This window comes from Papilio polytes, unplaced genomic scaffold, assembly GCF_000836215.1.
Source record: "Papilio polytes unplaced genomic scaffold, Ppol_1.0 DF821845.1, whole genome shotgun sequence".
Classification (NCBI taxonomy): domain Eukaryota; kingdom Metazoa; phylum Arthropoda; class Insecta; order Lepidoptera; family Papilionidae; genus Papilio; species Papilio polytes.
This window is the reverse complement of record NW_013527359.1, coordinates 2,323,605-2,336,572: the sequence shown is the minus strand read 5'-3', so window position 1 is coordinate 2,336,572 and position 12,968 is coordinate 2,323,605. Positions and strand designations below refer to the sequence as shown.

General features: G+C 30.7%; 5 protein-coding genes across 5 annotated transcripts in view; 2 read left to right on the top strand and 3 right to left on the bottom strand.

Annotated features, from left to right (window-relative positions):
- The window catches only part of LOC106107791 (GTPase-activating Rap/Ran-GAP domain-like protein 3), a 39,693-nt gene extending 38,072 nt beyond the window's left edge, over positions 1-1,621 (top strand). Inside the window, exons 14-17 of the mRNA XM_013288794.1 lie at positions 6-47; positions 202-341; positions 519-645; positions 928-1,621. Of these exons, the coding sequence (XP_013144248.1) occupies positions 6-47; positions 202-341; positions 519-645; positions 928-1,009 (391 nt within the window). The 3' untranslated portion in view covers positions 1,010-1,621. The remainder of the gene's footprint in view (positions 1-5; positions 48-201; positions 342-518; positions 646-927) is intronic.
- Positions 1,622-3,798: 2,177 nt separating this feature from the next.
- LOC106107852 lies at positions 3,799-7,257 on the bottom strand. The gene is made up of 5 exons (XM_013288859.1): positions 5,570-7,257; positions 5,390-5,450; positions 4,983-5,107; positions 4,134-4,333; positions 3,799-3,937 (listed from the first exon to the last, which is right to left on the bottom strand). The coding sequence occupies exons 1-5, from the start codon at positions 7,102-7,104 to the stop codon at positions 3,843-3,845; spliced, it is 2,016 nt and encodes a 671-aa protein (XP_013144313.1). The 5' UTR covers positions 7,105-7,257; the 3' UTR covers positions 3,799-3,842.
- A 267-nt stretch (positions 7,258-7,524) lies between these two features.
- LOC106107855 (39S ribosomal protein L30, mitochondrial) lies at positions 7,525-8,657 on the top strand. Its single transcript, XM_013288861.1, has 3 exons — positions 7,525-7,767; positions 7,862-7,988; positions 8,302-8,657. The coding sequence occupies exons 1-3, from the start codon at positions 7,652-7,654 to the stop codon at positions 8,596-8,598; spliced, it is 540 nt and encodes a 179-aa protein (XP_013144315.1). The 5' UTR covers positions 7,525-7,651; the 3' UTR covers positions 8,599-8,657.
- A 307-nt stretch (positions 8,658-8,964) lies between these two features.
- Positions 8,965-9,875, bottom strand: LOC106107854. Its single transcript, XM_013288860.1, has one exon. It carries the CDS (start codon positions 9,677-9,679, stop codon positions 9,017-9,019), a length of 663 nt encoding a protein of 220 aa, XP_013144314.1. The 5' UTR covers positions 9,680-9,875; the 3' UTR covers positions 8,965-9,016.
- A 968-nt stretch (positions 9,876-10,843) lies between these two features.
- Positions 10,844-12,968, bottom strand: part of LOC106107789 (cyclic AMP-dependent transcription factor ATF-6 alpha) — a 6,725-nt gene continuing 4,600 nt past the window's right edge. The window contains exons 13-14 of the mRNA XM_013288793.1: positions 12,899-12,968; positions 10,844-12,534 (exon numbers count right to left, since the gene is read on the bottom strand). Of these exons, the coding sequence (XP_013144247.1) occupies positions 12,134-12,534; positions 12,899-12,968 (471 nt within the window). The 3' untranslated portion in view covers positions 10,844-12,133. The remainder of the gene's footprint in view (positions 12,535-12,898) is intronic.

Sequence of the window (12,968 nt, the reverse complement as noted above, 5' to 3'; positions counted from 1 at the left end):
ACAAGGCAGCCTAACACTTACTCTGTGGACGATGACGACGCTGACAAGTAATAATAATACCGTCTATTATAGTTACTCTTTTCATTCCGATAAAGGAAATGTTCTAACTCTGTGATAAGACCATTAAAATCGATATATCTTGTAAACACACTATTCCTATAGAAGGTTTTGTAGTTGTTTGAAGTCATGTTTTATTTTCAGAAGCGATCCTTGTCAGAATAACCGTACCTCGGAAGATAACTCTGCATCAAGTCGCAGTAGCTCGGTGTCCTCGGAGCAGGAGAATATTCGGCCACCGCTGCAGCGCATGGCGCCCGTCTCGCCGCCCACTTCCCCACAAGGTTTGCCATTTATAAAAACACCATAATTATCCGAAGATTTACTAAAATATAATCCAGACTTCTTAGACAGGCATGTGGATCTCAGTTGATAGATAACAGACCATTCTGATATTGTCTACGTAATTGAAACTGTTTAAGGTGATAGTGTAATGATTTCTTTGTTTTGTTGTGTTACAGTGTTGCCAGAGAATAGCGGTCGATGCGTCCGCATATACAAGATCCCTCAAAGTAACCTGAGCGCTGGTGCCTACCAACGACAGTCTGTTTCAGCGGATCAAGTTGTTACATCATACTTTACAGACAGGTACCTAATTTTTCGTAGACTAAGACCTAATCAACCACAGCGTAAGGTAGGCTCCGAGCCTCTCAATGGGGAAGTATAGTGTGCTAATGATGACCTGATTTTTATATCGTAATCTTATTTCTACTGTTTCCCTCCGTTAAGACTTTCAGATTGATCCTTTTTCCATTTCAACCTTTTATCGTTGTAAAAGTTTGAACAATTTTGAAATGTGAAAAAATATCTCCCGAAGGTCATAAGATTACAGTAAGTAGATTTTCATTGTATTTAAATGACTGGTTTCAGGCCCAACAGCATAAAACAAAGACTAGCAGAGCTAAGACTGGACAGTAAATCACGAGGTGGGGGCGAAGAAGATACGCTGTAAGCATTTTCTTCCTAAATGCAGCATATATGTGGGTTTCTGTTGAAACACTTGTATAAAAACATAATGTCGTCCCTCTCAGTCTCTTTGAAATAGCAGGGACAGCAATATGATTTAATACAAGTCATGGCGTAGTTAAGGGGGTTACACATTTATAGTAGCCGTTCCCCCATCCTAGGTCTTCGAGTTCTAGGAATTGTTATGTTGTACATGTTACAGCAAACGTAATATTTGTTGTTGATAATTAATTAATATAAAACGTAAAATAAAAAAGAAATTCGGTAATTTATATGCTTTTATGTATTTTTACTAAGAGTTGACGGATAAACGCACATGGGCCACAAAAGAAAACTGAATATTATCATTTTTAAAGCCTCTTTCCGCAAGATAATTTTTGTAATGAAACCATAAAAAAATTGGTTGCACTAGTAGGTTTATAAAACAGTAGGCGTAGTTAAAATGAGTAAACATAAGTTTGAATTTTAATCATTCTCATGTACATAACTCAATTACTGATATTGTTATAGCGTAACTAAAATTACTAATTAATTTGTAAGTTGTTAAGATATAAATGTCGCACATAATATAAGTAATTCTTGCACAATCTTAAGCTCAAATTATGGGAAATTATAAATATTGATGTTTTTATGAAATTAAGTAAATCAAATACGTTTTTAACATTGAAAACTAAATATACCAAAGATAATTTACAGTATATTTTTCAGTATAAAAGTAATGTTACTAATAAATCACGAAGAAAATTTATTATACTCGTAAATGAAATGGTTTTATAGAAAAAGACTCAGATTCTATTTATTTTTTAAATACAGGTTTAAAAAGCATTATGGAAAATTTATATTTACAGTATTCAATTCAAAGAGATATATTTTATTATTTCTATCAACCGAATAATTAATAATAAAAGTGTAACTTTTTAATTAGAAAATAAATATTTAATTGTAGCTTAAGAAGTAAAGGGTGTCTTGAGTTAAGTAAGTATGAGAACAATTCAAGTATATACATGTAACATTTTAATGGAAAATGTATTTAACTGAAAACTTCTATTTTGTTTTTAGTGTGTAATAAATGAGATGTTACTTAACTCACGGTTTCCTTTATAAATTATTTAATAATTAACTAGTCAAGTGCTTTTAAAACTATATGAAGACAAAAAGTGATCTAAAATAGATACCTTATTATTAAAAATAACGTTACACAAGTCCTGTCGTTATTCGGATACCAAAAAGAAGTGCCATCCAAAATAATCGTTTATCTTTCTAGTGTTAATTATTATACCTGTAATACATATTGCGATGCAAGAGAATTGAATTCTTATTTAAGCGTAAACAGTTTCTTACCTTTGTAAATAGGTTAGACTTTATATGTATTAGAAATTATATCGAATCTTCTAGAATATTACGTAGTTATTTAGAGAAACGTGTTTAGTTATTTTATGAATTCACCAAGGAAAGAACCAAACTGTTATAGTTATGTGTAAAAATGTTAAAATTATATTATACTGTACTGAATTGTAAAATGTTTAGATTCGTGTTAAATGTTAAAAGTAGCTTGTTTTTAATGTTGTAATTTAACGTTAAGTGATTACATGTACTATCGTTCCCCACCTATAGTTACTTCTCCCACGCCGATTACTGTCTTGTGTTTTTCATATTTACCGCTTTGTAGTCGATTCCAATGTAAATAATAATAAACCTATATAAACAACCTTTCTAAGCCTGAAATCAGATTTCATATCGACTCATACACTAACATGATTCAACATAAATCCATAGACAATAACGGATAATGTATACCAGTCATAGACTACCAGTGAAATGTGTAAACTTAATTTCTCGCTTACATTTAACTAAACAGTTTAACTTTGTACCGCGTTTATTTAAGCGTAAGCCAATGCCCGATTCACACTTGACCAGTACTTGGACAGTTACGTTGGCAAACGACACTCATTGGCGCCTGTTAGCGTTAACACTCTGCCAGTTAATTGACAGTCCAATAAAAGCGCTACTGACTACTGACCAACTGTACTGGTCAAGTGTAAGCCGCACATAAATCCCGAATCTCCACTGCAAAATGTTGAATGATTAGAATGTTTGGACTTCTGGACTTGTCTCGAGCAATGTTAACTAGTAGGCAAAAAAAAGTATAATAAATTTGTTATACATTTAAAATTGATGTATTCTTTAGAGTTAAAATGAATATTTTCGTGTATGTTTCTTGTATTAAAAATATGGTATGGTAAGCAGTACCAATATATTTTTGTTGTAAACCCAAATCGCTTTATTTTTATTATATTAAACTGGTAGATAAAATAGAGCATCGATATAAAAATGGAATATGTTATAACAGAGTACAAGAAAATACCTCCAAAAAAATATATTTATCAGTATATAAATATCTTTATTTAAGGAGAACGTTAGTTATGAGTGTGGAAGGGTACACCGGTAGATGTAGACCTAGAAAGATGGATGAATTGCGTGAAAGGAGACAATTGGAGGACAGAAACCTGTTGAGCCGACCCTATGAGAGTTGGATAAGGAGGATGATGATGATGAATCTGATGAAACATCTTTATTGTACTTTAAAATGGTATACAGGCCTACCTGTATGTTTGAATTAAATTTTATTTTCATAAAACTGTTAATAATCATCCTGAATTTCATTGTAATTAATGTTTAATGTAGACATTATGACTTATTTTTCCTAAAGTTAAAATAAATGTCTGTTCCATAATTCATTGTTTTATTCATAACTTAATAAATTAACAATATCATACAATGTATTTTGTCCTTATAAAATATTAAAAAGTCCATAAAAATCACAATAATTTTGGTTGTTGCTTCAATGCAGTGATGTCCAAAAATCGTGGGATTTCGACAGGCATCTGTCCGTTATTCGATTTTATTGGTATACCTGAAAAGAAAAAAAATATAAAAAACCTGCATATTTTCATCTAAAATTATGAAAAAAAAATAATATACCAAATGTTGCAAATTTATCCGAATACCATTAGAATAAAAAAAAAACGGAATCATTTATGCACCTATTCCTAATTTTTTTGCCTTTTATTTGAAGGTTTAAAAAAGTAAATAAAAAGCAACATACAAACCTCGAAGTAGTTGATGTTTTTCCATATAATTTCTGGTAGCAAATGACATGTCAACTGATGCAGCAGGTCTAGGTGATTCCATCTGAATATTAACATGTCCGTTTTTTAAATACTTTGCTGCAAGTTGATTCATTTTCAAACTAGTATCAGTTGAAGCAGTCTGAACTTGCGGAACAACAGGATCATCACCAAACTTCACTCTGGAAATTTAAAAAGTAAATAAGAAACGAAAAAAAAGTATTTTGTATTAAAAAAATAAAATACAATTAAAACCAATGAGATTTACACAGGGTAGACCAGAAAAGGTAGATAGTTTAACAGTGTAACAGTAGTAGTGCCCGCTTTAACATCTTAGCACGAATTGGCCGGCACGCCCAGTGTAATACCCTGACCACACAGAAGACAGCCGTGAAATGGAACCAATGCCGAGTTTCGTCTGATGAGTGTGGTGCCGGAGGCTAATTTAAGTCCCTTTCTCTTTACCACCCTTTTCTTATGAGAGGATGGGAAGGGGAAGTGGATTTGACGATGGAGGAGATGCATAGGAAGAGGAAATATCCTATTTATGTGCGCCTCCTCCTCCATCGGATAAGGGTAGGCGACGCATCTGCAATTGCAGATGTCTATGATCAGCGGTCGCTTCGCCATTTTGGCGGATTCAGGTGGCCGCTTGCTTGTTTGCCACCTAATATTATAAAAAAAACCTATTGAGAGATGGATGGTTCATATGAAAGCTGATATGATCAAGAAGGGCGTGATGACTGAGATGACGGACTATAGTTATGTGAAGGAGAAAATCCTGTTGCGCCGACCCTACGGGAGTAGGATACGGATGATGATGATATTTACCTCTTTATTACACTAACATTAGTTTTGTCAATTTTCATTTGCATACATTTCTGACGTGTATTTCTGTACAGAGCGCTGGCCGATGAAGGCATATCTGAATCATGTAGCATACCATTTACGTGTGCCTGAAATATTAAAAATACAAATAAAAAAACAGAAAAAAATGACTTGACTATTTTCACTGAATAACTTTAACATTAACGAGCTCAATCTCGTGACTATCTTTGGACGAAGTTAGAAGATAAAAAAAAAATATAACCTATATTACAGATAAACTACCATTCTAACAGTGTAACAATTTTTAAAATAAACCTGTAGTTTTTACGTGAATTGAATACATACATACATAAATACAAATCATTCCTCTTTACAATCCCAGTATAGATATATAATACAAAAAATCTTACCATAACTTTATTGTAATATGTCCATCCAACATTGGATTGGTCTTCAGGCTCCGATTCTGAACTGTAAAAATAAAAAATTTACTGTTCATATATATGCCAAAAATCTAGGATTCTTACTAAACCTCAATGTTTATTTTGCTTCATATTTATGTAACTTTTTAATAATAGAATTATACTTACTCGCTATAATCTCTTACATCCAAATACATGCTCTGTTCTGGAGACATAAGTGGAGTTATAGCATTGTCAACTTGTACATTGTATAAACTCATTTCATTATAGGTTTTGTCCTCATTACAATCTTTCTTGCTGCTTTCTATATGCTCTGGTAATTCATTCTGAAAAGATCTTTGTTTTCCTTCATTGTTACTTTTGGCTGGTGTGATGCCATCTAAAAAATTTAAATTACCAGGCTGCACTTCTTTAATACTAATTTGTGATCTATTACATTGTATCTGTGCCTCACTACATTGAGTTAATATTTCTTTATTGATGATAGTTGATGTACGAACAACTTCGAAACTAGTCATTACACCTATTGAGATTTTATGGTGCTCTTTGTCCATGGTTTCTACAGCCACATGCTCAGTTACGTAATTCTGTATTGGTAATGTTTGCTTCTGTGTTTCAAATTTACTAGCTGATATAAATTTGTCAACCTTTTCCTGCAAAAGTTGTAACTGTTCATTTTGTAGTTTTATAATCTTGAACAGATCTGCCACCGAAGGTTCTCTCTTTTCTTTGCATTTTTCTTTAACAATTTGTTTCTCTGCATTTAAATCATTTTTTGATTCTTCATATCTTTGCAATGCCCATGTTTTCTTATCAACTGCATTTATATCATGCTCTGGTATATAAGAATCACAATTACATTTCTTATAGTTTTTTGTACATACAGGTACATTACAATTGCATTGTTCACATTGATTTGATATCTGCTTAGATAATTTGTTACAACAAATTTTGTTTGTTGGAGAATTTTGAATGTGACCATATTGTCTTATATTGTTCACACAAGATGTAGTAATCACTTGTTGTCTTGAACACTCATGACACTGGCAATGGTCAGTTGGTACAATAGTATGAATTGGTCCATTATAACTAACTTTTTCCATAGGTTTTGTTACACCTATTTTCATAAGCTCATTTTTAGCAGCCAAAGGATTATTTTCTTTATCTATAGTAAGTTTTTTTAACTGACTTTCAATTTTCTGACCAGTCATTAAATGTAAATTCTCACGTTGTAAGAAAAAATCATCATTTTTACTCAAAACATTGGGTGGATTTTGATAATTTTCTAATGAAGAAAGTACTCTTGGTGTTGCATTGATATTACTACAGGTGTTCTTTTCTACACAAGATGGTCCATTAGAGGTTGGATGTTTAAACATTCTTGGCTCTTGGAAACCACTTCTCGGTATTTTTGTATATGAGTCCAACAAACTTAGATCTAAATCATTAGAAGGAGTCCACTTCGATTCTATTTTAGATAATTCTGTTAAACACGTCTTGTTAATTGTAGGGTATGGAGACCCGTTACCACACTCATATCTTTGTAGAGGATCGCTGTTATATGGCAGAGCTCTAGCAAAGTCATATTCAATACAAGGTACATCAGATATACTCTTTTTCTCAAGAAATGGTCTTGGAGACTGACAGTCCAAGTCGTTCATGGCAGAGTGATTCAAAGTAGTTTCAAAGCGTACTTTCTTCATTAAGCAGACAAATTTAAACAATAGTCAAAATACAAATACGAAGGTAAAACATTAAAAAATAACACTATTCTAAACTTAATGTAAACACATAATGCAAGACCTTTGTAAATAACAAACACAAAATCGCACAAAACGAAACCAAACAAATTTAAACTTTTTGGCAGTTATTTAATCAAAAATTGGCAAAAACTTGCTTTGGGCTACTGACATAATTCATTTCACAAATAGTTTCATAAAATGTCTAACTTTAAAAGTTCTTTAAAAATTTTAACGATAAATAGTTAGTATCTTTATTTATAGTTTGAAAATTGTATAAAAATAAAAAACAGTTACATACAATTGTAATAGAGCAAAAAGTGTTATTTTTTATTGTTATTTATTCTGTGGGGGAAATGTTGTCACTGTCAAATATCTGTCAATTTAGAATTTTGATTGAATTTGAAAGGTTAGGAATTGGAGAAATTAATTCTTAGAAATTAAGAGACTAATAACAACAAATAGTACACTGTAATTTTTGTTATGAGTACTATTTGACTGTGTACATAAAATGGATCGGCAGTTGTTGAAAATATTGAATCCCGTATTTACTTCGTTTTATCGTTCGAAAGGTTTTAGGGCTCGTGGTGGATTACGATACCCCGGAGGTATTGTTTATTTCCCTAGGTAAATATGTGTAATCTTCATGAATATAGTATATATATGGATAATGACAAACTGAATTTGTTTGAGCATTAATAGCATATGTTTATTTTTCTAGGTCTCCCGATTACAAAGACCCTGAATACACACCATCGAAATTGTTTAGGGTAGAAAGAATTCGTCCTGTTAAAAATAATCCGTGGTGGCAAAAACTTATTTTGAGAGAACTTAAAATTGATGAAGAAGTATGTATTTTTTTTTGTTTTAATGTTTTAACTTTTGTAACCAGCCAGTCTAACTGTAATGGAATTACACATTATTAAAAATATTAACCTCTGAAAGGAAGAAGGTGCTTAAATTGTATTAGATAAAAAAAGTAAAAGTGAATGAAATTAGTTATGTGCAGTGTTTCAGTTTAACTCATCACTAAATGTTAACTTTCTACAGGAAATATTGCTCATTATAGTTATGTAACAAAAATGTCATTATTATTTATGGTCCTGTAAAACTAGGATTTTACATATTATTTTTATTTCATTAATTTTTCATCTTTTATAGAACCGAGTAACAATCGTTAAAAACATACCTGAAATAAATAGCAGATTATGGAAGATAAAACACCTTATCAAACTGACACCAATTAGTTTTCCTTATGGTGAACCAAGTGAAGAGGATATAAACCATACAATTTTAAAAGAAAATGGCGAGTGTATAGTAACAAAAACTTTAGCTCCTCATCAAAACCAAGTTGAAGCCTTGGACAAATTTGATAATGATAAAAATAAAATGGATTCAACTACAATAAAAAAGGATTCTAGACATAAATGGAACAATGCCTATGGAGGAGGATTTTAATATAGAAATTGATTATTTATCCTTTAGTTTTAGTAGAAATAAAACAGTACAATATTAAACCATAGTTTTTATTACTACTTGTTAATACACCTTCCTGTCATATTCAAGAGGTAAAGTTTATAATCAGTGTGTGTCAGTAGCAGTTTTACTCTACCAAAAATTGGGGCAAAACTTGCATTGGTTCATTGCCATAATTTGTTTCACAATAGTTCCATAAAAATATCTAATTTTAAAAATTTACATTTGACATTACTTTGATGTCAGTGAATTTATTTGTATGGAAGGAAGTCTGTGACACTGAAAATCCTAAGCTGCTATTATTACTAATACTTCATTAGGGTTTCATGTATTAAAAAGAAAAGAAAATTATCACTTAGCTATTTTATTTACATTTAGTTAAAACAGATTATAACTCTTCTTAATGGTCATCAGAATCAGGTGCATTTCTTTTATATAATAAATAGTTAAAATATTCTGGAGTTTTAAAATAATCCTCAAGAAGAATTCCTTTCTTTTTTCCAAGAGCAAATCTTGCATCACTCCAAGTTACGATTGATGAAGGTTTCAACTTTTTAAACTCATTTAAGTGAAATTCATGTTTATTAATTGAACTATATGTGTGACCTCTAAAAATGGCCAAATAATTATCACCTTTTTGATACAAACGGACAACATATTTAGACAAAAGGAGTTTCACAGCTGCATGTAATAATACAAATGATCCCAAATAAATCAGACATTCCATTGAATTATTTGCAATTACAACATCATCCCCTAATATAACGGGCTCGTACATTGTAGCTGTGTCAAATATAAAAACTGAATAATACACTAAGCCACAAGAAATCGTTGCAAGAGAAAAAGTTAAGTAAGCCGTCGCAAACTGCAAAATCTTCTCCATAGGCGCTTTGTATATTAATTGCCATTGTTTCGAAACTCCGTCGTTTTCTCGTAGTCTGTTTTGGGTTTCGATGAATTTATTAGGATGCTGTGAGACGTAACTGAGCCTAGATATTCTGAGAATTGCTTGGTTCTGTAATAATCGTATGTTGTGGCTTCTTAGTAATCGTAAGCAGTTCATTTTTAGACTTCGAAAATGAGTTTGTTTCAAAAAGACTTTTTGATGTAAAATATGTTTAGAACATAAAATATTACTTAAGATTGTGATTATAGTAAATAATAATTTATATTTCTTTCATTATTTGGTTCACATTACACAATTAATAAAATTAAATATGTACAATCGTTAGCTCTACTGTCACCTATCACTGTCAACGGTGCTGTCATTCAATTGACAACTGACATATGTATTTCCAAATTTTTTAAAACCTTTGTCAGTAACATAACAATCTTTCAGCCAAAATACAACAACGTTTTTTTAATTATTTATGCTTATTTTATTGACGTAATTAATTAAGACCTATTTAATTAGTCTATTATTTATTATTATTTATATATAGTACATAAAACTATTTCTTGTTCTGTAACAAAAGAATTTATTCGTCAGATACATTACAGACTACCTTTTTAATTTTTATTGCTGAAAATTGTTAAACTCAAAACATAACGTAAATTTTTTTTAGAAGCAATATTTTTTGTATATGGTCTATGCTTACAATAAATGAACACACTTTTTGTATTATCGTATTTTATTTTTACTCGCATTACAATTTAAGAATGATGTTTTATAACATTTGGGTAAGACTAAGAAAATAGTTACATATAAAATAGAAAACGAAATATAAACAACTATGATTAATGCAAATAACAATAATTTGAAAATATTTTAAAATCTATAAAGTTTATAACAAATGATTCCTACATTTTAAATGACAATAGCATAATATAAAAAACATATACAAAATAATGTTTAAATAACTTTTATTTGCTTCAAACACATTCATTAGACACAAATTGGAAGTTTAAAAAAAAATTTGGTAGATAACATTAGCACATTAACTTCAAACGGACAATTTTTGTTGCTTTAAATAAAGAAAGAATCGATATATGTTGTAGTTAATCAGAATCGTTTTGGAACACCACAATAATGTAAATAATAGTGAGATCTAAGGTTAAATATATATTGGTGGTAATTATAATTTATACCTAAAAGATATGTACTTAATAAATTGATAAATATTTATATATACTAAAATTTTAAAATAAAATAACATGAACAACAAAATTAGAAGATAATATAAATATATATATAATACCAAGTTAAAAATTCAACAAAATCAGAGCATATTAAATACAACCAAAGTATAATAATATTAAAATCTAAATAAGATTTATAAATTTAAACAAGAAATGTTGCTCTATGCTATTAGCAGCACTCATAGATATTTACTATAAATTTAAGTCAAACACAGCCTTACAAAAATTAGAACAAATTTTACTCAGTTTATTTCTGAGTTTAACTTTATAGAACATTTATATGTAAGGCTGTTATTCTTCACAGAGATATAAAAATTACTAAGCGAAAACTGACAACTAACAAACCATCTGCACATGTTCTATAATTGTGCTCATATAAAATTTACTTAAGTATAAATTCAACTGAAATGGATCTACTACATAAATAACCAAACAATATTTTACCATCAATTTAACAATTACTAAACTCTATCACTAATTACAGCTTTGAAATACATTCTAACAGATATTTAAGATATTCTTAGATGTAATATCTAGAAATAATTTTGCTGTAAGGGCCTGTCCCACAATTCTTGTAAATTGTCAGATAAAAATCAAATGTATATAATATGTGATTGAAATATCGGATTTTGGTAGTCTATCTGACAGAGACGTCACTTTTAAGCTATCTGAGCCTCTATCAGCCAGTGGTTGGACAGACCCTAACACTTATACATGGTCATGGTGGGGTATTGTACTAAGGATATAGTAAGTTATGTTATGCAATCCTAATGGGAAAAAAGGTCCAATGGGTCATAGCCAAATACAATTTGCTTTGCCTAGCTTTGCTAACAATTAAATCTAAATACTAGCAACGTAACTTTTCCTCTCTATAGCTAGACTACATTCTACATTTAAGAAGGCGTTATTAAAGAGATGAGAGCTGTTAATGGGAGTTTTTAGGTTACTTGCTAAAAGAAACACATTAATACTTCTCTGGTCACCTTAAGCATAAATCACATGTGTTTCAGTCTAAAGAATTTGGAATATCAAATAGCATGTATATTACAATTAAGTTAAAAACACGATCTTCCCTACTATGCCTACATCAACGCCAAAGCTTGAATATTGTCAAATCGTTAAACCGCACTACATTTTGCTAATTCTATGCTAACTTCACCTGATTACAAGATTTACGGCCGAATATTAAAACGCCATTTTCATATGTCACACGTATTCAATGATAAAACCAAGATTGAACACCACATTCTCTTAAATTTTTGACGCTTGTGAGATTGCGAATCGCGTTTACAATGTTTATGATTCGTTTCACTATTTGACTGTATTAAGAATAGAATACGTACTGCACAGTTTTATGAAATTTAAATAAAGACCAGCTTTATACTAAGGTATTATTTTTTGATTTGATTAGTTCTATTGTTTCTTTGTTATTAACAAACCTTTTTGGGTTTAATATTTGTGCAAATATGTCACTGTTCGCGTCAATATTGTTAATACTACCTTGGTTCTTATTTTCTACAGTATTGGATGCGTTATTACCTGAATTCTTCATAACATCCGAGAGACTAGCGTCAATTGCATCTTTGTTGCTTCTAACATAGCCGTTTTTACTATATCTAGTTTTGGGGTTATTATACACAGGGATTGGATTTTTCGATTCATTATTTCTACTTTTCCTTAAACTCTCAGGTAATGCGTCGGATTTAAGTTTGACTAGAGATGTGTTCACAACGGAGCAGTCGATTTGCATGAGCGTCACGTGATCATTCATTAATGAATCTGAAAAAAAAAAACACAATTTGTGCAATCACACTAACCGAAAATAAAAATACCCACCAATAGGGTCGCTTTCATCTGGTTCTCTGTTACATTGTGAATTGTGCACAAAGAATTTACTTCCATATTTTTTGCAATACCTCGTGGTTTTTATATTTCTGAACGAGTTTTAATTTAGTGACTAGCTCCCTATTTCTCCAAAATCGAAATAGAAACTTCCGAAAAGACATAAGATTTATTATGTATTCAACTTTTCGTAAATTTTGACTATATATTGGTCGAAACTAGATTTTTAAGCCGAAACCGAAAGATTTGTCAGTCGCTACTATAATTTGAAGACTTGATAGATGTTTGCATAGATACTAACCATTTCCAGTTCTGGCAGGTAATATCAACGCCATCTTCGGGGGTCGTGTTACATTATGCGCGACGGCCGG

Bases quoted from the DNA above. Each gene is read 5' to 3' on its own strand.
- LOC106107855 (XM_013288861.1), top strand. From the start codon at position 7,652: ATGGATCGGCAGTTGTTGAAAATATTGAATCCCGTATTTACTTCGTTT. The intron at 7,768-7,861 runs GTAAATATGTGT...TTATTTTTCTAG, and splicing joins GGTATTGTTTATTTCCCTAG to GTCTCCCGATTACAAAGACC. The intron at 7,989-8,301 runs GTATGTATTTTT...CATCTTTTATAG, and splicing joins AACTTAAAATTGATGAAGAA to AACCGAGTAACAATCGTTAA.
- LOC106107854 (XM_013288860.1), bottom strand. From the start codon at position 9,679: ATGAACTGCTTACGATTACTAAGAAGCCACAACATACGATTATTACAG.
- LOC106107852 (XM_013288859.1), bottom strand. From the start codon at position 7,104: ATGAAGAAAGTACGCTTTGAAACTACTTTGAATCACTCTGCCATGAAC. The intron at 5,451-5,569 runs GTAAGTATAATT...TTATTTTTACAG, and splicing joins GATGTAAGAGATTATAGCGA to TTCAGAATCGGAGCCTGAAG. The intron at 4,334-4,982 runs GTAAATATCATC...TTAAATTTCCAG, and splicing joins AATGTTAGTGTAATAAAGAG to AGTGAAGTTTGGTGATGATC.